We start from the raw sequence: 27,900 nt of genomic DNA, 5'->3' as shown, positions 1-27,900 counted from the left end.
CATCATGCCAACAGTTTGAATTTTTAGTAATTAATATACTGAAATTCTACTTCATATTGTTTATTTTCCAATAATAACAATACAATAATGTTTATTGTTTAAACAACAATTCAACAATAGACACAAGTCAGTATCTCAGCATGGGAATTCTCAAAATGTGATAGCTTAGTAATGAAATCTTCTTCAGCATAAGTAACATGTACCATAAATCAAGAGCCATTGCAATATTTTAACAATCCATATATGCATAATATTATGATAAACAATTACAAAAATAAACTATACTTTCTTTTCCCCACCTTTCTCAAAACCATTATATAAAATCATTGATGCACCAGGGAACACGATAGACCAGCATACCAGGGTACATGATAAACCAGCATACCAAGGTACACATGATAGACCAGCATACCAGGGTACATGAAAGACCAGCAAACCAGGGTACATAATAGACCAGCATACCAGGGAACACGATAGACCAGCATACCAGGGTACATGATAAACCAGCATACCAGGGTACATGATAGACCAGCATACCAAGGTACACATAATAGACCAGCATACCAGGGTACATGATAGACCAGCATACCAGGGGACATGATAGACCAGCATGCCAGGGGACATGATAGACCAGCATACCAGGGTACACATTATAGACCAGCATACCAGGGTACATGATAGACCAGCACACCAGGGAACACGATAGACCAGCATACCTGGGTACATGTGATAGACCAGCATACCAGGGAACACGATAGACCAACATACCAGGGAACACCATAGACCAGCATACCAGGGTACATGATAGACCAGCATACTTAGGTACACATGATAGACAAGCATACCAGAGTACATGATATACCAGCATACCAGGGTACATGATAGACCAGCATACCAGGGAACTTGATAGACCAGCATACCAGGGTACACATGATAGACGAGCCTACCAGGGTACATGATAGACCAGCATACCAGGGAACATGATAGACCAACATACCAGGGTACATGATAGACCAGCATACCAGGGTACATGATAGACCAGCTTACCAGGGTACACATGATAGACCAACATGCCAGGGAACATGATAGACCAGCTTACCAGGGTACACATGATAGACCAACATACCATGGTGTATGATAGACCAGCATACCAGGGTACATGATAGACCAGCTTACCAGGGTACACATGATAGACCAACATGCCAGGGAACATGATAGACCAGCTTACCAGGGTACACATGATAGACCAACATACCAGGGTGTATGATAGACCAGCATACCAGGGAACATGATAGACCAGCATACCAGGGTACACATGATAGACGAGCATACCAGGGTGCATGATAGACGAGCATACCAGGGTGCATGATAGACAAGCCTACAAGGGCACATGATAGACCAGCATACCAGGGTTCACGTGATAGACCAGCATACCAGAGAACTCGATAGACCAGTCTACCAGGGTACACATGATAGACCAGCATACCAGGGTACACATGATAGACCAGCATACCAGGGTACACATGATAGACCAGCATACCAGGGTACACGTTATAGACCAACATACCAGGGTACACATGATAGACCAACATACCAGGGTATACATGATAGACCAGCATACCAGAGTGCATGATAGACCAGCATACCAGGGTGCATGATAGACGAGCCTACCAGGGTACATGATAGACCAGCATACCAGGGAACTCGATAGACCAGTCTACCTGGGTACACATGATAGACCAACATACCAAGGTACACATGATAGACCAGCATACCAGGGTGCATGATAGACGAGCCTACCAGGGTGTATGATAGACCAGCATACCAGGGTACATGATAGACCAGCATACCAGGGTACATGATAAACCAGCATACCAGGGTGCATGATAGACGAGCCTACCAGGGTACATGATAGACCAGCATGCCAGGGTGCATGATAGACAAGCATACCAGGGTACATGATAGACTAGCATACCAAGGTACACATGATAGACCAACCTACCAGGGTGTATGATAGACCAACATACCAGGGAACATGATAGACCAGCATGCCAGGGTACATGATAGACCAACATACCAGGGTGTATGATAGACAAGCATGCCATGGTACATGATAGACCAGCATACCAGGGTACATAATAGACCAACATACCAGGGTGTATGATAGACCAGCATGCCAGGGTACATGATAGACCAGCATACCAGGGTACATGATAGACCAACATATCAGGGAGTATGATAGACCAACATACCAGGGAACATGATAGACCAACATACCAGGGAACATGATAGACGAGCCTACCAGGGTACATGATAGACCAGTATACCAGGGTACACGATAGACCAGCATACCAGGGAACATGATAGACCAGCTTACCAGGGTACACATGATAGAACAACATACAGGGTGTATGATAGACCAACATACCAGGGTGTATGATAGACCAACATACCAGGGAACATGATAGACCAGCATACCAGGGTACATGATAGACCAACATGCCAGGGAACATGATAGACCAGCTTACCAGGGTACACATGATAGACCAACATACCAGGGTACATGATAGACCAGCTTACCTGGGTACATGATAGACCAGCCTACCAAGGTACATGAAAGATCAGCATACCAGGGTGCATGATACATGGGAATCATTTGGTAGGATCCATCTCATGCAATGGAGCACCTCAACCATGAAGTTATATAACAACAACATGTAATACATGCATAGAAAATAAATTATCAGTACAACATACCATAAACTCTATCATATAATGTAAATCTAAACGTCGCAAGCCCTTTATACACATAAAATATTTTTACATGATAATGTAACTAAACCATTTAGCAAAAATATAAACTGTTTTCCTTGAACATCTCCAGTCGTGAGGATCATTCATTTTGAATAACTCAGTACATGATTATATTATAATAGATATAAAATTTCATGATTTAGATTATGTCCAAAAAATGCCAATGTCAGTTTAAATCTAAATAACAATAATCTATTGTAAATTATAAACCACCCTACTTACATTATATGAAGTATTGTTGTTTAAATTTGTGTAGACCTTGGTTGAGTACATTCAAAAAACAATTTTACACAAAACTTAAGAGCACATGGACTTAACATGATTAGATCGTGTACATAAACATGACAGCCGTTTGAATTATGGAAGTTTGCTAGTACATACAAATGAAAACATGATAGCTGTTTGCCTGATATTTGCATGCACATCAACGCAATAGCTGTTTGCTTGTACATAAATATGATAACTGTTGGGTTTAATATATACATGATAACCTTTTGCTCAAACATAATCATACATGATAGCTGTTTGCCTCAACATACACTCGTAAATATACCTGATAATCCATTCCAACTAAATGTAACAATAATGGCACATTATGTGGAGAATTACCGAACATAATAGGTACCAGAGAATTACCTTAGAATTTTAAACCATATTGTAAGGAACTTATTACTAAATATGTTTAAAGCACTTTCAAAAGACAGGAATTAAACATTAGCATCTTCTCCATATATATTGAAATTATGCAAAATTGTATGTATTTGTCCATATAAGCCTCAGTGCAACACCATACTGCCTTCTATCCCTGCCCCTCCTTCCACTTTAGCACAAGGATGTTGTTATCTTTGAGACATAGGGCCAAGAACAGCCCCATCCGGTTGGAATCTGTAAACCCATCTAACCAATCCACTGGGCCCAACGCGGCTGATGCACCATTCTGGGTTGGCCTGTAAGCAAATGTTAAGTGCAAGTGTTAAGTGCATTGAAATACCAGTAAGCAGTTTTATAACTCTAAACGAACATTTGAATGAGACTCTTGCTACAAACCACTTACAAATTATATAAATCATTGTTCTTCATTTACGACTAAAATTGGGAGCTTACAGTATACTGAACAATTACATAAATATTAAACAGCACATTCAATTATTAAACCAAGTAAAATTCAGAAAGGTAAAAGAATGACATTTACTGGCACATGAGCACCCAAGCAGAAGCCAGCCATCAATCACTTTATTCCATCAATCCAGGGACAAACCAAAAATGTTTAAACCAGTGTAATCTGCCTTGCTACACATGAGCATATTGTCGCGTGCAACATGTGTATCTAGTTGCTTGTGAATGTCTCATATAAATAAGGATATGGCCATCAGGCATGGTATTATTGGTTTTTGCAAAACTTCACTGCCGCCAACAACAATACCAAAGTTATATGACAAGCCATCAACACTTTTCTTGAAAAATGTTTGGCAAATATACTAGGACAGAGAAGATAAAATAGAACTTTTTATTTTAATATAAATCAAAGTGCTGGTCCCAACACTGCCAGTGGTTAATTAATTAGTTAGTTTACATACAATGCTGAATGAGGTCATTTACTTTCAACCAACAGCACAACTCTTACCTATATGGAGGTACAGGAATGGAGAACATCACCCTATTGGAGTGCATATCCATCACAACAGCCCTGCTGTAGCCCTCATCAACCACACAGATGGCAAACTTCTGTCCTAACCCAAGCACAGTCTGCCGAGCAGGAAGTTCGGGTGGCAAGGTCACCGAGGTCACATGTCGAGGCATACACTTGTTATCCACAGTCTCGGTTGAGTAAGCTGAGAGAGCTTGCGTATGATCACGTTTGTTCCAAGTACTTACACATACGCCATCACTGTAAGTGTTAGATTGCACATTCATGCACCATTCTGAGGTATGAGTGACACTTACGTTAACCTGTTCATTGTTACGTACCGTCCAGAAACAGCAGCCCTGTCGGTCCACTGACACAAGCTGTAAGGTGCTGTGTTCTAGAATGTCCCTATCCTCGTGGTTTGGTTCTCCATTATCTTGTGAGCTGCTACAGGACAGAATCTTCACATGAGTGACCCAGTCATTGTGCCAGTCTGACAGAGAGTGGAGTAACGTCCCAAACGATAGTTGCCAAAGTTTCACAGACTTGTCTGCAGAGCCCGTAACTATTAAGTCAATGCTGCGTCTAGTATCCAAACAAAACACTGCTGATATGTGGCCGACATATCGACACATGAGCTGGCCAGTTTCAATGTCCCAGCATGCAGCAGTGTTGTCATACGAGGCCGTGTACACGAACATGTCATCAAATTGCAGGAAGGAGACACTGTGAGTGTGAATTAATTTGACACATTCACCTGTATGAATGTCCCAGAACCGCACTGTGTGATCATCTGAACCTGTAATAAAATAAATATTTGCTAATGTCATTATAACTTAAACAATTGATTTCATTACTTTAGAAATGTACGAACATATATTAAAGGTTTCATGTATAACTATTTTTATTTACTCACTACTTATTTTAACCTTCATTTATACATGAACCCTAACATTCATGACCAACATGACCCTTCTGTCAGCAATTGCCATGAACCTCCCTCTGTGACTTTCCAAGGTCATGACCTTTTATCTCATACCAGACATCATTTACAAATTATATGTAAACCATAATCCAATTTACCTGTGGCCAACATGTCCCTATTGTGTGTGATGGCCATGACCCTGCCTCTGTGACCTTCCAAGGTCATGACCTTGAATGCAGAACTGTCCTTCATGTGCTGCACGAGCGTAGTCGACTGTATGAAGAGACTCTTGTACTGGTGGATGGGTATGTAAGGTTCTGTGATGATCCGGGCTCCTACCCGCCGTGCCATGTGAACCCAAACCTCCTTAAAACTGTTTATGAGCTGGTTCCAGTATCTGAGATGGGAAACAGAATCAGAACTTGAAATTTAATCAGAACTTGAAATTTTCTTGAACAAACATGAATACTGTACATTTATATTATTATCAGATAATAACTCTTGAGCCTATATATTTTATAAGCTCAGGCTAAATCAGTCATGAGGACATGTGCTTATTTTTATAACTTTATCTGAAGCAGGAAACAAATCATGGAGTAAGGTTACAAAATCTGACTAAAGCAAACAATCTTCCATATACAGGTAGGATACATTCACTCAGATATCATCATAATAATTGTTACATAAGAGCTGTCACAGTAAGACTTTATTTGTCTTGTATTAGCATGATTATTAATGTTTAAATGCAATCTAAGACTATTAAAATGCATAAATCCCAGGAGCTTCAAGGGGCTTTGCCCTCTGTGAACCCCAACAAGGGCGCTGCCCTAGACCTGTAAGGGAGCCTATTGGGGCCCCCTTAACCCCCTGGCGGAAAAGTGGTGACAACTTTTCAGAACCCAGGAGAAACCCTGCAAGAGAGGATGCTGCCAAAGTGCCATCCAGTTCAATGGATTATTAACTTATATGCCTACATTCAGAGAGCTCACATAAAATATAAGCATATGCCAGATCCCATGATGATTGACCTTAAGTCTAGAGGATTGATGAAGTAAGAGTTTGGGATGCGAGTCTTGCATGCGACACTTCATCTTTTTGTACGGAACACCAGACAGACCGACAGATGGTGCAATTAAAATATACCCACCATTTAATAGTGGCATAATAAGATCATTGGGATAAAAGAGCCATTTTGACAGTCTACAGATCTCAGATTTCCTTACAACAATTATTGTCACAAACTTCATTTTTTTCTCACACCATTTAACATAAGATGAGCAAAATTGTAAAAAACTACAGTGTAAAAAACAAGACAGGCTTACTTGGAGACAAGGCAGCAGTTAAGCAGGCTCTTCTCGTCAAGCATGATGAGAATGCGTACACTGATCTCCGTCGGCAACAATCGCAGGAAGTCCCGGTACAGTAGCCGTGGTAACACATCACACAGATACACCAGCTCCTATATAAACAAGAAATAAAGATAACAGCATAAAAATTTACCAGTTGTAATTTACCATCACAGATTATTCCCTAAATGGGTCCAACAGGGAGGGAGATAACAAAGACATCTGCACTGCATCATCGTTATTCTGCCTTTAAAAACATTTGCCCATGATGAGAGGATATCAATTTTATCAGGGTTTAGTTTTTATATATGTTTAAAATGCTTGAAAAGTTTTCGCATCATGATATTAATCACTCATGTTGCATGATGTTATGCAAGAATGTAGGCTTATGCTTTGAGGGAGACAAGAGTAGCAAATCTGCTTGTCTGGATTTGTGAATACAAACCAAACACTTATAAGCACTCAGGCATGGGATATGAATCCCAGGATGCCTTTGTGAGAAACAAAAGCACTAACTAATGTGCTAACAACACAAGATTTCGTGAGAGCTGAGCAATTACATTTATCTGTTACATATTCATATTGTTAACTGTGTTCCCGGTCTTTTAATATACAGCCTTGGAAAAAGGATCATAGAATAACTCATCTGATCTATACTACACTTTGTCATGACATTCATGGACAAAAAATCTTGGACAATTTCTCTAACCAACCTAATCACTATTCAATGCCCATGAATAGAGGTTTACCAATCTGGCCTTGTCTGCTGAGCTTTATTACATGACCATTTTTACAGATATTGATTACAATGAACTGATATACTGAAATAAGTTTGATAACCAATATTTCAATCAATTTTCTGTAATTGATTCCAACATGTAACGATTGCTCCTCTTATCCCCCGTATTGCTCAACGTCATGGTGTCTTTGCTTGGAAATATTATACAACACAAACTTAAAAACTTAAATATGAATCTTACTCTAGAGCCAAGAAGCCCTATAAATGTATCAAGGGTTCGTATCTTCTGTGTGTGGGTCAAACTCAGATAGTTAACGCTGACTGCATGTAGCCAGATGAGGAACTGGTTCTCAGAGTCTGTATATGGCACCACATAACCTCCTCCTGTAAATATTAAAGCAAAATTGATTTGATAAGCAATTTATACATTATTATAGAATCATTTAATCAATAAGAATAGTGTATCATTTTGGGTTCAAAATAGAAATTTAGATAACAAATCAAGGAATACCTTTTTGTGTTTGTATGATTAATATTTTTATAGTATATGATTTACATTATGTTTGTTAAACTGTTCTTTAATAACATTTGGTGTATTAAGCCATGAATAGGCATATATATAAGCTTAACTATGTAGTTTAATTAGATTTAAAAAGCACCAAAAACACTGGTTATATATAACAAATAACATTCTATTAAAGTCTTAGATTTTATCAAGCTATAAAAGCATGCCTAAGGTCTGGTTGTCATAAAACATGTTCAGTCAATTCTTACCATATGCAAGTTTTCTAAAATATTCATAGTCAATTCAATTATCAGAAAAGTATAAGTGTTTTTAACATGATTATCAAAGTATTTATTTTCACATGTGTTACTCAAAATTGTTTTTATTTCACAAGGGTTTTATTCTTGTGATATTTGCAATTGATCCAGTTTAAATTTACCATTGCTTAATGACACCCAAAACAATCAACAAAGCTTTCAAAGCTTGCATACCTTGCAACAAAAATAACATAAAAAGAATAGCAATCTACTGTTACCATGGTTTTGGTTGTTGTTCTGTAGTTTGGAGATCCCCGGGTCTGAGGGTGACCGGTAGTGGGAGAGCTTCATCTTCCCTTCTTCCATCTGACCACTCTGCTTATGTGCTTATGTAATACACTTAATGTTGTTCCCTGTTCAGCCTGTTGGATAAATTTTTGATGGAAAATAATTGTTTCCTTTATTCCTATTTTCTCATATCACAAGATTTCTGAGAAGAGTAACTTAATTATTTTTGGGTTTATCATTAATCTATTAAGCTTACATATATGTATATGTATTAATAGTCTTTGTTGAATGTATTGGAAAGCTTGCTATATATAACACAAGGAAATTTGTGCTTTGGACACATAATGTTACTTTAAATAATAAAAAAAGTAAGACCGACTATGACTGGAGATGTACTGTAGGCAATTGCTGAAGAGACAGCAGAGTTGAGGAAATCTGGGAAAATGATGCAAGTGTGCAATATCCTACCTCTCTTTTAAATAGATCACTTGGTTCTTTAAACATGTCAGTTGTAAAGAACCTATTATAATGAAGGTTCCTCGAGTTAAACCAGTACTGAGTTCCTACAGACAGCTAGGCAAAGGAAGCAAATTAGAGCTAATAAATTTCAAGACTTTATTACAACAAATATTATTGACAAACAAGTGATCAATCATGACAGAGGATTTATAATTTAACAGTGTAAAACTGAGCAGTTCATTCTTCATCAAAACGTATCAGGATTGAAACTAGCTAAAGAACTTCAGCGAACACGTTATATATTACCTTTTTGGATGTGTTCGCTGAAGAGAACGCCGTATCCAAACCCTACCAGAATTCGTGACATTTTTATGTCACGCTGTTATTTCACTTGTATGCATTGTACAGACAAAATAGCTGCATGCTTAGGTTAATGAAGTAAAATGTAGTTCACAAACTCATTTTCAAAACCAAAAAACGCTTTAAAGATAGTTGATTTAGCTTTTTAATAAATCCTATTACAAGCATTCCTTATCTAGGTCATAGTTGTGTTCAAATTTAATCACGTGACACCAAGATTTTCAGAAAATACCCATGTGACCTAGTGTTTATTTTGCTGTTATTTTTTCTATTTGGAATAATTAATAAATAACTAATAACAAATTTGGAATAAATAAATTGTTTTTACTTATCAAAAGGTATTTACAGCCTTACTGCAATTGGATTCAACTAAATGAACAATGTGAATCCGATGCTATAAATAGAATCCATCGACGTCATCATGGTCATGTGATTGCATTGCATCATCACACTCAATTGATTCTGGTTGACTTTACTATGGGGGTTACGCCATAACTTTAATGCGTTGTAAACATCAAAAAAATAAATATCAACATTAAAGTTATGGAAGCCAGAACTAGATTGAAACAATCTGGAGAATAGTGTAGTCCCCGCACAGACAGTGGAGGGCTTTAGGGCCGCCCTTCATTTTGACTTAATGCCTCCCCCTGGTATACTACACCGTAACAGACCCTGCAACGTATCTTAGCAGAAGCAGAAGCACTGAGTAATGCAAATTATCCTTTAATGCACTGTTGTTCAGGGGAGTTATTGTTCCAGTTTTTAACATCTTAGCCATGCAATGATTGAACCTGTAACCACCTACCCCAAAGCAGACACTCTTCTTCTACCACTGGGCTTACAGGGTGTTAAATTCTGTTAATCACTGGAAAATGAAATACCTCCCTCATCCAATCAAACTTACAAAATTGTCACACAAAGTTCGTCACTTGTCTAGTCCAAATAGTCACTTGTCATGAAACATCACACTAATTGACTCATATTCAATTTAAGAAGCTACTGACAAACGATACGTATGCCTCACTGACAAGACTCTAATTGCAACCTCAAACATCAGAAATCCAAAACTTCAACCTATCCGAATAGGTGTGTCCGAAACACCTCACACTGCCAGGTTGGCAGTGTTCCGATTCTATGGCAGGTTACACCTACCCAAACGATAACGTCACAATTTGACAAGAATATTTTGACAATGATATGGTTTTATGCAGTTTAACAACGAACAATGTCCCAAAATCCTACCTTGAAAATATTTTTGGACAATCAAATTGTGGTAGTGTTGTAATTATTGCAAACAGGCTACAGACCACTAAATATTTATAATTTAATAACAAAGAATCATTCTCTCAGGGTAAATGTATTATATTTAAACATTTTAAAATAATATTTTACATCAACATTTATCATGAATTTAGAATTGAGCTTAAATACCAATCTCATTTTGAGCTTCAGTTTAATTCAAGAAATAGGCCAAAAATGGGCATCAGTTTGGGGCCAGTAAAAAACCTACACATACAAAAGATCAAAAACACATGATTAATACAACAAAGTAAAACTATGATGCTTGGGTACATATTTGCATCAACTTGTTGTAAATAGCCAAGGAAATGTATAACATACTCAACAGTGTTGTCAATAATAAATTAGTATCATTTTAGAATAAATGCAATTCACAAGGGTTTTGCATGGTCACACTATGCCAAGTTCCAATACAACATTTTTGCCAAGACTTACATTTACATTTCTTTTTTTAAAAAGCAAATTGATGTGCAGGCCCGGGCCTTATGGGGGCTTCACTGCTGCAGACATCATTCACGTTTCTAAAAATCTTATGCACAGTCAGCACACCATCTTATAACGTTCTTAGTTCCAGTTCCATATGTGAAATAATTAAAATCAATATTTGAATCTAGTTCACTCTTCCCTATTTTTTCTCCATTAGTATACAAATAAATTCTGACATGCATTCTAGGATTATTGTTCCATTTACTTAGTGCTCTTCATATTAGCTTGTTTTTATTTTAATGAATGCACATTTCTAGGACTGGTGTTGTGTATTCATATTTCCTTATTTCTACTGTGAAAACATCAGTTCATACAAACACAACAACAAACGAAATTTCAATATTTAATAAAATAGAAATTTATTAACTTTGAGATTTTAACAATAGAAAGTTTCCAATTAAGATTCCTTGTTCAACTCCAGAAAAAAATACACAATACATACATGTAAGATAATTGTCCTCATAATGAGATTTAAATACAACATGTGTATTCCCTGATTTAAAAACACAAAAGAATAGTAAATACATGTAAATATTGGAGCATTTTAATGCGAGTAAGATAAAACCATTTTCAACATCCTACTGATATAATGATGATATAATGTGTTCATGTTCAAACATCAGGATGTTTCTTCTGTGAAGACAATGAATACATACAGGTACATTACTGTGGGTTTAAAATAACCAAGGACTCACTTTCAAAACTGTTTCTTCCTGTCAGATGATTTTACTATACCTTATACTATTTTACTATACGATTTGTTTGTGATAATTGCAAAATAATTATATGCATGCTTTCTTTAGCTGCTGTAATAATGCAATACATGGAAACAAAAGTTCAGAAAAAAAAATACCATGCAGATAACATGTTCCTTTCAAGGGGACATGTACAAAGTGACATGTTACATGATATACTGTATTGTATACGGTGCATCAAACATGTAAAATACAAGGTAACAGGTACCATACGTACAAGGAAACATGATTTAATCATGGCATGATATTTGGATGATGAATCACGACTGAATCTCAATATGACAAAACATGCTAATGCAAAGCTAAAACATGATCAACATAATTATGTTTTGCTCAATATGTCAAAGAGTGTTTTGACAAATCTTTTTGTTGTTAGCAACAAAGCCTTTGTCATAACATATTAAAATTCATCAGAGTGTGTAATAATTGAAAATCAAGCCCAAAACATGATCAATAATCAATTTAATCTGAACTGTTATTTCGATCAATCATCAAACATTTCCTATTAGGATTCTGAGTCAATGTCATATAAATTTGGAGATATCATACATGTGCCATAAGATTTTTTCAGCTTGACTGAAACATGGACCAAAAGACAGCCTGGCAGCAGCAAATTTAAAGGAGTGGTGGCATAAAAATCACAAGAAGATATTCATAACATCGAAGTTGTGTCAACACATATATGTGAATTAAGAATGCTTAAAAAATTGTTCCCCAGCTACTAACACTTAAAAATTAACATTGAACACATTTTCTCACAAACAAGTCACTGAACAGAAAGGAAGCAAGCATGAAGCTGTGCCTACAGTACATCTTAACATTTCCACACATGGCCGACACCTCCAAGATGCTGATTATACTGCTGCCTCACTTGTGCTTGCCTCCCTGGAAATACATAAAATCACAGAAACTTATTATGAAATCAACTTGAGCTGTTAAGAAATAACAAATTCACAAACACCTTTTATTAATTCTTTGTTACATAAAAGCCTGAATAGGATTTATTAAATTATTTGCTTGCCGACCGAGTTTTCACCCAAGGGCGGGGGTAACATTAATAGCTCACAAACGCTTCTTTCAAAGGCGTTCCAGGTTCAATTCTTGGCCTGGACATATGTGAGTTTGGTTGGGGATCATCAAACCAAGTGCGTTTCCTCCAGGTAATTTGGTTTCATCAACAACACAATATCACTCTCATACATAACATTATGCCAAAGATGGTCTCTTGACAATTTGTTTTAACCTTCTGACTTAAAATGATATTTAAGTTTAACATTATGTTAACAACCCCAAAAAGCCAGAACATTTCAAAACTATTCACTGCAATGTTGACACATTCTGCCAAAATCACACTTATGTCTTTATGATTCCTTTAATACAACAGCATGCAAACAAATGTCATTATGGTGTAGTTGATATTATCCCTGCCTGCAGACTGAGGGGACCTGCGCTCGAAACTGCTGCATTTTTTCCTATATCTTTTTTTGTATTTTGAAATTATTTTTTTTCTAAAATAAATTTCATGTAATACCCTAATACCAGTACATTGGAATGTTTATTATTTGACAACATCATAACTCCAGCTCATAAGGCCTTTAAGCTGTCAAATTTGAATCATAATAAAATAGTATTTAAAATTTTAAATGGCACCATTAAAAGTATAAGACATCAAAATTATTCAAACAGCATATATCACACTTTTGCTTAACAGGCTCATAACTAGAGCTGTCATAGGACTGACGAAATAAGTGCATGGTAATTTCGCACCTTGAGTTTCTCAATTTCTGACTTGGCTGCATGCAGTTTTGACCTCTCCTTCTCCAATTCAGCTGTGAGGTCTGCCACCTAAAATATTACACAGTCAGAAACAATTCAGTATTTCACAAATTCCTCAACCTTGATCACTTAAATGCAATATTTTCCCTTTTGTATGAATTTAGAAGAATTAACATATTTCTAAACCAAATTTATTTTTCATCTAAAGGCTCATCCCTGAAAAATCTACAATGGACATGGTAAACAAGAGCTGTCACAGAGACAGTGCCCTCGAAAAATACTCGACTATTCCGCTTTTAAATATAAGTATTGCAAAGTTTTAGTGAAACATGCATGGATATAAAATTAGATAACTTGCACGACCTCAACCAGTAAAAAAAACTAAGGAGGCAAAATTTGCATTATATGCAAGATAGAGTAATCATACTTGATTGTATAAAAGTTCAATGCAATACATGAAGTAGTTGAGAAGTTATTGACTGAAATGTGATTACATGAAAACCTTAACCTGAATTTCTAAGTTGAATATGAAAGGCGCAAAATCTATACTAAATGCAAGATAGATTTTTCTCCCAACTCAGATAAGTAGATCCAAGAATTTAACCATGCTCGAAATTCTAACCTTGCCCACAGGCAAAGATAAAACAAGTACCCGTATGGAACTCCTTTTTAATGGTCATCACAATCATTGTAATTTTTTCCCTTGTAAAAGACTGTCATCTGTATTATCATAGAAACCTTGTCTTGTGGCAATATTTAGAATGCTAATTAATTATTTCTCGCTTCAAATGTTATAATAAAAAAGTTTCACGCACCTTTCAAGAAATAATGCTTCACTCTCCTCAGAACTATTTAAAGACCGATTTGACTATTAACATAATCTGAATCACTGCGCGCATATCCATGACAACCTTGAAATATCGCATATCCATACGCATTTATTTCATTACGCACAAAAGAGTACCAGCAAAAAAATACAATTTTACTTAATTTTGTTTAACTGAGGTGGGAGAAAAAGCATCTTCAATAACCGCTCGTGTAAGATAGGATCATTCCGACACTCGTGCATGGTGTTTTGCGGAAATGAGGTTTACCTAGTTTCAATGCAATATGTGATATATTTGCTGAGATATGCAAAATAAAGTTATCCAACTTATTTAAGTATACTTGGTAATTCATGTATGTTGGATGGTTAAGTACCATTGTATAAAGTCTCAATGCAATACATCAAGAAGTTGCAGTGATATTAATCTATATGTGCTTACATGCAAAATCTTAACCAGAATTTCTAAGTTAAATAATAAATACCCATAATTTGCACTATACTAGAGAGTAGTATAGCTCCTCTTATTCTTTGAATAGTCAACCTAAAGATGCACGTATAAACATCCATCTTTATATTATCTGTAGTTACAAACTTTTGCCTTTACAAAACTATACAACTTAAGCCCCATTCATCAAAAGTATATATGCTTGTGGCTGCCCCATCCTTGTCACCTGGTCTGTGAGTTCATCCTTGACCTCGGTCAGCTGGTGGACCTGCATGAGAACCTCTGCCTTGTCCTTCACTGTAACAACAAACAGAAACTGGATTAAGATAAGTACAGTGCGAATAGAAATACATGTGTTGATTGTTCAGATACATGTACAGTTTGTTCAGATACATGTATAGTTTGTTCAAATACATTAGCAGTTTGTTCAGATACACAAGGGTTTGTTCGAATACATGTGTAGTTTCTTCACATTCATGTGTAGTTTGTTCAGGTTGTAGTTTGTTCAAATACATGTAAAGTTTGTTCAGATACATGTACATTTTGTTCAGATACATGTGTAGTTTGTTCAGATACATGTGTAGTTTGTTCAGATACATGTATAGTTTGTTCAGATACACAAGGGTTTGTTCGGATACATGTGTAGTTTGTTCAGATACATGTGCATTTTGTTCAGATACATGTGTAGTTTGTTCGGATACATGTGTAGTTTGTTCAGATACATGTGCATTTTGTTCAGATACATGTGTAGTTTGTTCAGATACATGTATAGTTTGTTCAGATACATGTGTAGTTTGTTCAGATACATGTACATTTTGTTCAGATACATGTGTAGTTTGTTCAGATACATGTATAGTTTGTTCAGATACATGTGTAGTTTGTTCAGATATATGTATAGTTTGTTCAGATACACGAGGGTTTGTTCAGAGACATTTATAGTTTTTTCAGATACATGTGCATATATATTTTGTGACATAAGGGTTGCTCCTATTGTCCAATCAGATGAGAAGCAACATAGCTTGGGCAATACAGGGACGTCTAAAAAGATTACAAGTTTACCCAACTATTAAGCATGTTTAGTGAAAAATCCTAAGAGGTGTATTTACTGGATTAAACCAAGTACCAGGGAAAGAATCTATATATTGTATATGTTTTAGAACATGTACACATGTATGTATGACGAACAGAAAATGTAAACAATTCCAAAAGTTGCAACTTAACACTGTGGCTAATCATAAGATGGCCACAAATGGCAAAATGGATCCATCAAGGGTATATTGTTGGAGCTTAAAAACAATGGGACAGCCTGCCAAGCTAAAACCTTATATTGTATTATTATTTTCTTAGCTGAAATACAAAATATCCGCATGAAATGAGTGTACATACTTTCTCCCTGAGCAAGGATCACACACAGCTGCTTGTTCCTCTTCTTCACCTGCTTCAGCTCCTCCTGAAGGGTTAACAAATGTGATTAGCATACATATATACACCTCAACTTCAGCAATTGCGATTATCATCTAGTAAACTCAATATCTTCTGATATGCTCAGAGCACAAATGATTGTTTGTCTTGATATTGTTTTTATTGTATCAGCAGGCCGAGAAAAACTTCTATCAACATACTAAAAAAAGTGTTTATTTATGATTTGTTAAATTACTGTTGTCATGAGTGTTACATTAAAAATCAACTATGAAATGGTTTCTTTTTCTTACGTGTTATGACGTCATATGACAAACTGTTTCCGGTTATGGTCGGGTGGTTCTATTTACAGAATTGGTGAGAAAGAATTACCGATGGTTTGCTTAAATGAAATAAAGTAAAAAAATTTAATTCTGGAAATGAATAATGAACTATTGTTGTAAATTTAAGTAAAGAATTGCGTGATTGATGTCATTGGGGATATGAACGCAGTTGGGCTTCACACGCTTTAACCAGCCCTACTGTGTTCATACCCTTATTAGGACTGGGATGATGTTTTCATTTTTGTGATGTTTCATGCCTCATGAGCCAGCAATCATAGCTGTTTTTATTTATTTTGAGATGTTTTTAATTTTGATTACCAGTACACACATAGTTTTAAGTCTGTTTTGTAATCCTAACTCTTGGTTAAAATTGTTTCCTCAATAGGATTCGTATTAGCTTACAAGTCACATTTGCATAATGCGCAGTGGTCAAAATTAGTACAGGTCTGCAAGCCCTCCACTGGTAAAATGCTTTCATGGCTTGCTCAAGTTCTGATTTTTGTAAAGCAGGACTTGTTGATTTTTTTATATCAAGCACTAATATGAGAATTTTGGTTTGTTTGTTCAAAACCTTACTTTTAATGACTGAATTATACTGTAATTTTTAATATGTGTACTTCGCTTCATATGAATACTTTGAAAGGCCACAATTATTTTTCTTTTTTCAAAAATGGACAAGTTTAAGAAAGTGAACCCCGACACTTGTCTGCTGTGTTTTTTTCCATTCAAAAAGGGGTAAAATTCCACAAATTTATGTGAAAGGCCTTGTTACTTATGAGTGCATTGTCTTTAGCAAAATATTAATTAAGTTTCATTTGAATATCTTCCAATTCTGTATTATGGACACAGCCAATGTTTTTGAAATGCTGATGCGGCCAAAACCAACAACTATCACAAACCAAACACATGCGCAAAGTAATCATAAAATATCTTGTGCCTTGACACAATCAATCTATGGACTATATCTATATATCTATGTGCATATATACAAAGTATTCCATAATGATTAAACTCGGTATTGAAGTATGAAGTAGGGTCATTGTTCTTGTATGCAACACATCACCTTCATGGACCGAACACACAAAGCTACAGTTCAGACAAAGCTACAGTCCAGACAAAGGTACAGTCCATACAAAGGTACAGTCCAGACAAAGGTACAGTCCGGACAAAGCTACAGTCCAGACAAAGCTACAGCTACAGTCCGCTCAAAGCTACACTCCATATGCAGCATTCCATAATGAAAAACCTAAAAGTGTCACCTTGACTTTAGAGGTAGGGACCTGGGTCTTGTACTCAGCATGTCATCCGTATGTACCAAACACATGATCCAAGTTATTTTAAAATCCATCCCTGAATGACAAAGATAGTTTGGACACATATAACCGGACGTACAATGCGATCTTAATATGCCCACCTTCAAAACAGACAAGCTAAAATTGTCAATATTTACTCTTTAATTCCACCATTTACCTCCTGTTTCTTCATGGTTGCCCGTAGAAACTCTATCTCTTTCTCCATCTTGTTGATCTGTTCCTGGTACTTGGCTGTTATCACCGACTCTGCTGCATATTGCTGGAAAAAGATGGGAGGCTAGTTGTTAGCACACTTATCAATATTGATCCATTATCACAGGACTTCAGGCATAAGGAAGGTTTTTGTCAGCTGAAGATTTCTAAACTTTCTAACTTTGGCATGCCACTCTGATAATAGACTTGGTTGCTATTTACACTCTAAAGAAATTTGTGAACTAAGAACATCCCAAAGGCTGGGGCAAACATTGCTAGGTTTAAAGATTAATTAATCATTTGAAGGTAAAAAAGGTTTCTTTATCAGGTAACCTTAAATTTATAATTAGTTATTTTGGGGTTATTGTTACATAACTGCATGTGGTAAGAACATAACTGTTGATAAGATGTTTCTTCTTTAATAGATATGTACCTGTGGCATACTTAAATGTGTTTAACAATCAACAATAATGTCTACAGATGAATTTGAAAAGAGGACTACTTTTTTGTACTCTTCCTGCATTTTTTCCTGCCGTAAAATCCGATCTACATCGCTGGTGACTGACTGGAAGAACTGTTTGTCAGCTGCTGATATGGCAACTTTAGGTGAGGAGGGACCCACATGGTCTGGTTTGGAAAAAACACCACACATCAGTATAGAAAATGAGCAAGTTTTCAAAAAACATAATATCATCACTTTGGTTTCAAACTCTACTGAATTCCAAATGCATTGCCAGTACGATTTATCCTTGAATAATTATTGGTGGGTAAGATGATGGTTTCTGTTTTGAAGGCTTGGGGTAGAAAGAAACACCTGTGATAGAAGGAAACACCTGGGGTAGAAGAAAACACCAAGGACAGAAGGTGATACACATACGCAATTTAACAAAATTGGACAGATAATGAGAGAGCACCTCATATCACAACTACTTTAAAAATCAAAATGCAATACAGCATACGGTAAACAAGAGCTGTGAAAGTCAAGTGACAAATGCCCCTTATTAGGCATTGTTGGATGGATAGGGATTATAAGAACATCATTGATTTTTTTTAAGAATGTATGCACCCTAATCGCAGCCAATTAGTGTTTTGGCATTAAAAATATGTGGAGCAATCTAAGGCAAATTCCTACAAGTTATAGAATAGTAGGTATAGTTATTGACTAAATAAAAGTGGATGGGTTATGGTCCAGTATGCATCTTCCTAAATCAATTAAGACAAGTTAACAAAATAAGGAAATGCAACTTTGAATACAGATATACATATAGCTGCTAAAATGTCAATTGAATATGAAAATGGTCAATTTCTTGCAACTTTCAAATAAAAAAAATCAATGTTTAAAATCAATAGGGGTCTACAATTGGGTTCTACAGATCTTGACCAACCTTCCCTACAAGTTTGAGAACTCTAGGTCTAACCATGCTTTAGCGTTTAACATCACTTTGACATTTGACCTAATGACCTAAAATTCGAAAGGGTCATCCCCTGGGCATGACCAACATCCCTACCAAGATTGACAAGCATAGGCCCAAGCATACTTGGACAAGGTTTTTGTGCTCAAGGTCTGTCACTGCAAATGCGACCTTTGATCTACTGACCTCCAAATCTATAGGGTTCACCTGCTGGTCATAACCAACCTTCCAATTAATTTTAAGGACACTAAACCCAAGCATACTATAGTTATCAATCTGACCTGCTGTTTGTGTTCAAGGTCACGGTAATCAAGGCCTTTGATCTCAAGCTATTTGTGTTCAAGGTCACTGTGAGTGCAACCTTTGATCTCAAAACCAATAGGGGTCATCTGCTAGGGGGCACCACCCTACCAAGTTTGAAGACCAAAGCATTTTAAAGACAAAAATAAGTCATGATTTGATCAACCAACTGACCGACATGTGCAAAGCAATATATCTCCACTTCTTCTAAGGGTGGCATAAATATCAAATTCATGCAAGTAGGGAGAATACCATTATTCTGTTCCTCATTCTTATTAAATTGTTCTAGAGACATTGTTGTGGTGGGCTTGTCTTTCTTTTTCTTCTTCTTATTTGACTTTCCATCACCTGCTCCACTCTGGCTGTCTGATGAAGCCTTACTGGGATCACTGACAGTCTGCAAAGTTGGATCAAGACTGATGAGAGCAGGCAAAATGAATCTGGAAAAATTTGACAATTTAAAAGAAATAACTCCAGAGGGAATACTGTCCAAACACGTTGGCAGGATTTCCTTGTTGGTTCGAACTGAATGTAAAGGACCGATTTTGTTTTACTCTTTGTAAGCATTCCCGCTTGGCCTGATAATCGCAAAGCTCAAATGTTTTTGCCCGTCCCACGGACATCGAGCCAACAGGTTTGGACTGTAGTATGACCTGGCTGTTAATCTATCATTATTTTACCTGTTTCTTTTGTTCATTCTCCAACTTGCTTAGCAACAATGCCTGTTGAAGGTCCTTTTCAAAAGCGTCATGGGCATACTGAAAAATTCATGGTTAATGATCAGTTACAAAATACTATATACAACTGGTTTGGAAATTCTAGCACACTATAACAGCATTTTACTTAAAGGCATCTGTATCAAGATTTCCTTCGAACCAATTTACTGTGCCAAAATAACTATTATGCACAAACGATTTGTGATATTGAACTTTCTAACCATGATATAAGTAAAGCATTGCTATTTTACAGTATATTTGTGTGTTTATCAACACATCTATGTCTATGAGACAATCATTCATTAGTAATTTATATGCTTTTCATCAGTCATTGAAATTAGACTTTTGGATGTACAAGGTCGAATTCTTATACAATTGCTTGGCATCAAATTCTTAAACAAGCCCAGCTAAATAAAATTCAGAATTTGAGCAAGTCTGACAGACATTTTACCAGTGCAGGACTTGTGGGCTTGTGAAATTTCGTCCACTATTTTCATACAAAATACTTTGAACGTAAAAGGTGAACTGAAAAGTATTAGCATGTTTCACTGAAAAACCAAGGTTTTTCTTATTCGTTTTCAATCAGATAATATGTTAATATGTATATCTAGATCTTGCAACCAAAACCTTAACAATTTTGAAATTTTGACTGTTAGGGAAAGGTTTATTTTAATACAGTAAATTCAGAATTTTAATACGTCAAATTCAGAATTCAGAAAAATAGTGAGTTTTTTTTTTATTTTATGAAAATGCAATAAAATATATATAAATGTCTTTATAACTACTGCTACATATGCACTACCTGGTTACATAACTAAGATATTCTGAAAGATTAAGGTCATTAACTTAATAAGACACATTCATCTTTGACACACTTTGATAAACATTTATTTTTAATAAAGTTATCACCAAAAACCTTGGTTCCACAGTATGTGAAAGACAACATCTTTACAGCAGAAATATAAATGAAAATATCTAAGTAGTAGAAATTTTAAGTGAAAATATCTCTATAACTTGTATGAACTTCTTATCATGATGACATCATGTTTCATTATCAATGTAAATATATTCTCCCCCCCCCCCCCCCCCACACACACACACTAGCTGACCTCCTCATCAACCTTCTGCCACTCGTCCCACTGTTGTTCAGTGCTGCGTTTGGGTTTACTGCCATTCTGTACCACTGCTGACCCATGGTGACCCTTCGCAGGCAGACCAAATGCAAGATGCTTTAGCTGAAATTATTAAGTTATTTCAAATAAGTATTTCATGATCAAGCAAAATTATTATTAGTAACTTCACAAAATTAATTAATAATACAATCAGAAGGGACCGCTTGAAAGCCTGTTAATACAATCTTCTTATTTTAATAAGGACAAGATCATTCCTTCGATTGATTTTAGTGGGCCTGTTCAGTGGATTCTTAATACTCCCCAAAAACACATTTTTTTCTTAAATTTTCAGTGGATAATAAACAAAACAAAAACACAGTGAATTTTTAAAGTGAAAATATGATTTGGAATTCAGAATTATACATAATAAAAGCTACATATGTTAAGTATTCACTTAAACCCTATTAGATTGGTAAAATAAAAACCTAGCTCTGAAGGTGTAATGTCACCAAATATTTCAGGTCATATGACACCAAAGCAGGGGCCGTATTTATAAAGCATCTAAAGTCATTTCCTAACTGAAGTCAATTTATTAAAATTTTCTTATTAAAATTAAACAAAGTGTATTTATTAGTGTTTTTAACATTACAGTATGTTTTTTCGGTAAGGTCAATTAAAATAATGTACTTTGGAAAATGCCAAGTGTTTTATTTCATATGACTTAAGAGATACTAAAATTTGGAAAGTGACTTAACAGGTTTTATGAATATCAACTCAGGAGTTCATTCCCATCTTATATGTGTGCACACATCACTTGTGACTAGCTACAATAATGAGCGATCAGGGATGCTTTTTTTTTTTATTAGTTTGACATTTCTTATGTATCCCTGAAATGCTAAAACTCTCTACCATTTAACACCGGGCAAAAGAATGTATAGTAAGATTATGCATTGATTTTGAATAATAATGACACAAGTGTTCAATATATACCTGACAGTGATCTAAACTGGATTGAATTTGTCATTACAGTCGTTATTTTCACATGAATATACAGTATTCTGGGTCACGAGTACTGTTTTATACATGTTCACAACCTGTCAGATTTGTTCCAGATTTATCGGGATACTTGATAAACAATCGACACATGTAAGTGTTTTATGATATATGAACATGTTTTTTTTTGGCATAATGACATAAATAAATATAATTTCAAAATTGTGGCCACGAGGATTCTCTGCGCAAGGACGGTTCGCTACTGTTTGCTGGGATGGTGGACATCTCGAGTCTGCCATAGTAAATAAAATCGTCAAAAGACTCGTTGACGGCCATTCAGGTGGACTACACTTGTGACTACCTGATTCTACTCTCTACAATACAATGTGTTGATGCAAATTTCCTGCCATTCTTTCTCAATACTTATGATCTAGTCCACCTAAATGGCCGTCAACGAGTCTTAACGATTTTTTTAATATGGCAGACTCGTGACGTCCACCATCCCAGCAAAAAGTAGCAAGCGGTCCTTGCGCAGAGAATCCTCGCGGCCACAATTTTGAAATTATCTCCGTTATAAATTCAAATTTCTACGAAAATATTATTGCCTACTATTAAACACATATTAAGTTATGTCAGTATGCCCAAAAAACATGTTAAGTTATCATAATACACTTACAAGTGTCGATTGTTTATCAAGTATCCCGATATCGGTAAATTTGGGACAAATCTGACTGGTTGTGTACATGTATACACTGTTTCTCATTAACTAGGTCCACAGCGGATTTGGAAACATGTAAAAATAAAGTTTCAAATGCATATGATTCACATTTATTTTCTTGATTTACATTATGTTTGCAATATAAATACACAATTTTGGATGCATATCTTTTCTTGTTTTCATTGTATTGCATTTGCTAACGAATGTGTGTTAGCACTTCAACTTGGTCAAGATTGTTTCATGCATTTTGCATAACGTAAGACATGATAGCCATAAAGCATTAATCACTTTCAGACATAACTACGCATTTATATGTCATTTTGAATGTGTTTTCTTACAAACACTGCAAAAGGTTTTTTGTTTGTGTAATGAATTTTAAAATAATTAAGAGTCAAAAAGCATCCAATGACGCAATGGTGTTTTTCCTGTTATTTATCCATATTTACATCTCTTCAAAATAACAAACACAAAAAATAATTTTGTACAAATCAATCTCAATTATTCCACCTTATTTTTAGAAATCACTAGTTTTCACCTAAAAGTATTAGAAATTTAATCAGTAACAATATTTATAATGTCTCATGGTCACACATGTTTTAATTAATACATTTGTGAAGGTTATGCATGTACTCTAATGTACATATGTTTTGTTTAGTTTTAATGAATGTTAAAACTGAAAACTTTAAACATTGTAACGGAAATTTATGGTAACGGAAATTATCCAATATAAAAATATCAAATAAATGTTCACTGAAGCGAACAACAAAAACATTGATTCTTCCATTTTATACACTTCTTCATCGGTAACAACGCTGATGAGTTTGAAACTGAGAGTACATTGTACACTACAACCGATATTGTGACTCCTTTTGTATCAGTTACATTAATTAGCCACTGTTAAAGGATTTCAGCCTTGAATGTGTTTCTGCCGAGAATTTGAACATTCACTTATTTTTGCATGTAGGGACAGGAACAAAAATCTACCTTCAAACTGATATTTGCTTTCTTTAACCTCGAAACGTCTCTGTTCATAGGTCACTGGTAGAGCGACGTTTTGGCCTCCATAAAATCAATTTCAAATTCAGACAAATCTTCACTTATAATCTTTCCTACATAGTATTTGCCTTCATACTCCGTCTGCAACAACGAAATATCCTTTTTCACAATATGTTTGCTTGTTTGTTACTTACTCTGTCTGATTTGTTGTGAGTTTGTGGTTGTTCAATGTTAGTTTTTCTGATGTATCATTGGTTTGCTCATTTTTGTTCATGTTTTGCTCTTCTGCTTTATCACGTGTTTGAAACTTTTTCCCACTTACAGTTTGTTTGTTCCGTGAAGTCTTTGGTTCAGTTGCGGTTGTTGTTGATCTTTCCATTACACATCTCGCCTCTTATACACATTTCCCAGTAACAGCTTGTCCCTCTAGTTAATATGTAACTGCCCTAACTGACAACAGCATGGAGTTGCATGGTTCCTTTTACAGGTTTAATCACCATCTTGCAAAGTTCGTTATTTTTCTTCTGACGGTCGCATGATTTGACTTAAACGCCATATTCTTCATGGTAGACGACCTTGCCCATTCACAGAACTCTGTTGCTTCCTCTATGACTGCTTTTCCTGATCTTACATGTTCATCCGCAAGATTCTTTCACGTGCCTCCTAAACTGTCACAGGAACCTTTACCGTGTCCACTTTCCAAATAGTTCAATCTTGCTTCTTCTCCATATTTCTCTTTGTGTCTTTCTACATGACTGCAGATGTACTTGTTCCTATACTGACTTGACGGTGAATCATTCCAGTAATGTAATTAAGGTTTGTAATGCATTGTTAATATTTAGCAGTTCCGGAAGCAAGTCCTCAAGAGTGCTACATCTGTAGCTGCTTTATGCGATAATTCCTCGGAAACTGTGATTTATAAAGTTTTTGTGTGCCAGATCCCCAGCTTTTGTCTTTGTCTCTCAACCATTGCTTGTATTCTGAGCCCCCCCCCCCCCTTTCATGTGTTGGCCCTAGTTTATAATTTAAGGTACTTTAACATCCACTTGTTTCTTCGTCTACTCAGTTCCTTGCCCGTTGCTCTTTCCGTCTTTTATAAAAAAAACGCCGTAAATTGTTTCTGTTCCCATAACGTCGTTTCTTTTTGTCATTGTCTGATAGTTTGCTTGTTGATGCATATAACCCCTATTCATTCTCTCCATTTCTTTACACAAATACTCCTCTTTGTTTTTCTGTTTTATCCCTCTTTGTATGCACGTTGAATTTCGGCTCCATTCGTGCCCATGATTACCCTGTAAGAAAAAAGTATAATTTCCGATACCAATGCGAAATTTCCGTTACTATTATTATACAGCGTATATTAAAACAATATTCAGATAACATTGATAAATCTGATATTCTGAGTAGGCATGAATATCTAGAAATACAAGACAATATATGGCGAATGGACTTTAGTCAGATTATTGTTAAACCATCAAATAAGATGGTTTATAAATGAAAAGCATATTATTTCAATAAAATATTGTTAATTTCATCTAAATTTTTGTGTAAACATAATCTTTTAAAAAAGTTTTATATCACAAAGAGGTTATCTACCATTGTTTTATTGTATAAACGAATTATCAAAAAAAATCTTATCTTCGCTGAGCGGATATAACACATCATTGAAAGACCCATGAGGTTTGAAATGTCCGTTACCTGTTGGTAACGGAAATTTTGTCAGATTTAAAAATTGCTGGTTCAAAAACATGTCTACTAAATGATGTTTAAAATAATGCTGTAACCTCTCGATGCTGTCAACCAATATTTGGCAACAAAATTTTACATTCCCAAAAATCATTTCAGATAAAAAGGCAAATGTAAAACGGTACTTACTTTTTCCTCAAAACAGACAAACTGTACTTGTATTTTCGCCATGAACTTCAATTGTTTTATGAAAAACACGTGATAAAGAAATGATCGATGTATTATCAATCATTTATGATTGATTAAATCATAGATTTGAACCATTTATCTACCGCATATTGAAAACAAAGAAAAACGATCACGGAAATTTGGGTATCGGAAATTTTATTATATTGCAAAACGGATAATTAAGAACGCAAAATTCATAGAAAAAAATAAATCATCAATTAAAATCAACACTGTATAATATGTGTGCAGTTATGAGTACCATGATTTAACACTATAAACACTAGTTAATTTTGATATTAGGATAACGGAAATTTTAGTTATTTACTTTTCAGCAACCCGTTTCCTAATTTAATTGTTAAAAACTCGGCTGGGTCTTAAAGACAGTTTGATTTTTGCATAGGCAACATAAAAATATATTGTTTCCAATATTGGAGAGGTGTTTATAATCTTAAAAAATGATATTTAATCATTCATACTCTCAATGTTTTTGACATTGTAACGGCAATTTTATTCATAAGCCGAAATGCGGCGACACCTACATATCTGTTAAATAAAAAGTCTTATTTAATAAAGGACATCTTTTAACGATAGTTTGTGTTTCAATGTGCATTGAACCACTTATTGGACATGAACAATTGTTTAGCAATGGTGCATTTTTAAAGTAACAGTGGTTAAAACAATGTACCTCTCACTTGGGGACAGTAACGGAAATTAGAAAAATAGTAGATGATTTTGATGTTGCGAAATTACTACAAGTCGCTTTGGGCTGATATTTGGCACAAACGACGGTGGTATCACGTCACACATTTTGACTTATTAAGGTTTTCAATAATGAACGTTGTTGGAGAGAAATCATGAATTACACGGGTTGGACCTCCTTATTGAGAAACAGTGATAACGGTATTTGTGACCCATAATATATTAATGTGAAAATAACTCTAATGACAAATTTAATCCATTTCAGATCACTGTCAGATAAAAATTGAACAACTTTGTCATTATTTTTCAACATCAATGCATATTATTTCAGTATATCATTTCGCCCGTTGTTAAATGGTAGAGAGTTGTAGCGTTACAGGGATACATAAGAAATGTCAAAATAATAGAAAAAGTATCCCTGATCGCTCATTATTGTAGCTAACTTATGATCTTGCATTTATAAAACTTTGTGTGGATAGAAATACACAAGAAAGAGCAGAGCATACTTGCTCATTTTCTTGTTGATGTTTCTTTTTCTTGTTTTTCTTCTTTTGTCCTCCAGTTTGGTTCGCACTCCCCTTTCTTTGTGTTGATTTGCTAGAATTGTCATCTGAGTCGTCATCTTCAACCTTAAGCAGTGCGAATCTTGACTGTTGCACTTTTATTGATGCCATAGTGATTCAACTTCGGTACAGAGTTAAAAAAATTCACACTTGCTTGAAATTAGAAAATGAGAGTAGCCTCCCTTCTGTGGTTGACTGTGTTGATTGAAAAACAGAAATTTAATCGATTAAACTGTTTCACGGAAGTTATCGAAAGTTCACGAATATTTACGAAGGTCAATGTCACAACGTCATTGGTGGAAAATCCCAAGCACAAGGCCACA

At 35.5% G+C, this 27,900-nt stretch overlaps 2 protein-coding genes across 3 annotated transcripts; both read right to left on the bottom strand.

Annotated features, from left to right (window-relative positions):
• Positions 1-50: 50 nt before the first annotated feature.
• LOC128229249 (F-box/WD repeat-containing protein 2-like) lies at positions 51-10,619 on the bottom strand. 2 transcript variants are annotated; one of them, XM_052941028.1, is made up of 7 exons: positions 10,563-10,619; positions 8,492-8,635; positions 7,693-7,835; positions 6,689-6,825; positions 5,525-5,763; positions 4,439-5,240; positions 51-3,761 (listed from the first exon to the last, which is right to left on the bottom strand). In XM_052941028.1, exons 2-7 carry the CDS (start codon positions 8,577-8,579, stop codon positions 3,614-3,616), a joined length of 1,557 nt encoding a protein of 518 aa, XP_052796988.1. In that variant the 5' UTR covers positions 8,580-8,635; positions 10,563-10,619; the 3' UTR covers positions 51-3,613. The 2 variants fall into 2 exon arrangements, with proteins under 2 accessions (XP_052796988.1, XP_052796987.1); XM_052941027.1 differs by lacking the exon at positions 10,563-10,619 and adding an exon at positions 10,126-10,531.
• Positions 10,620-11,435: 816 nt separating this feature from the next.
• On the bottom strand, positions 11,436-27,784 carry LOC128229403 (G kinase-anchoring protein 1-like). The gene is made up of 10 exons (XM_052941311.1): positions 27,521-27,784; positions 21,692-21,817; positions 20,547-20,624; positions 20,119-20,263; positions 18,657-18,781; positions 18,120-18,221; positions 16,294-16,357; positions 15,134-15,204; positions 13,628-13,705; positions 11,436-12,745 (listed from the first exon to the last, which is right to left on the bottom strand). Exons 1-10 carry the CDS (start codon positions 27,686-27,688, stop codon positions 12,728-12,730), a joined length of 975 nt encoding a protein of 324 aa, XP_052797271.1. The 5' UTR covers positions 27,689-27,784; the 3' UTR covers positions 11,436-12,727.
• Positions 27,785-27,900: the final 116 nt, after the last annotated feature.

This window comes from Mya arenaria, chromosome 3, assembly GCF_026914265.1.
Source record: "Mya arenaria isolate MELC-2E11 chromosome 3, ASM2691426v1".
Taxonomy (NCBI): Eukaryota; Metazoa; Mollusca; class Bivalvia; order Myida; family Myidae; genus Mya; species Mya arenaria.
The sequence above is the reverse complement of the archived record's forward strand: the minus strand, read 5'-3'. Positions and strand labels throughout refer to the sequence as shown.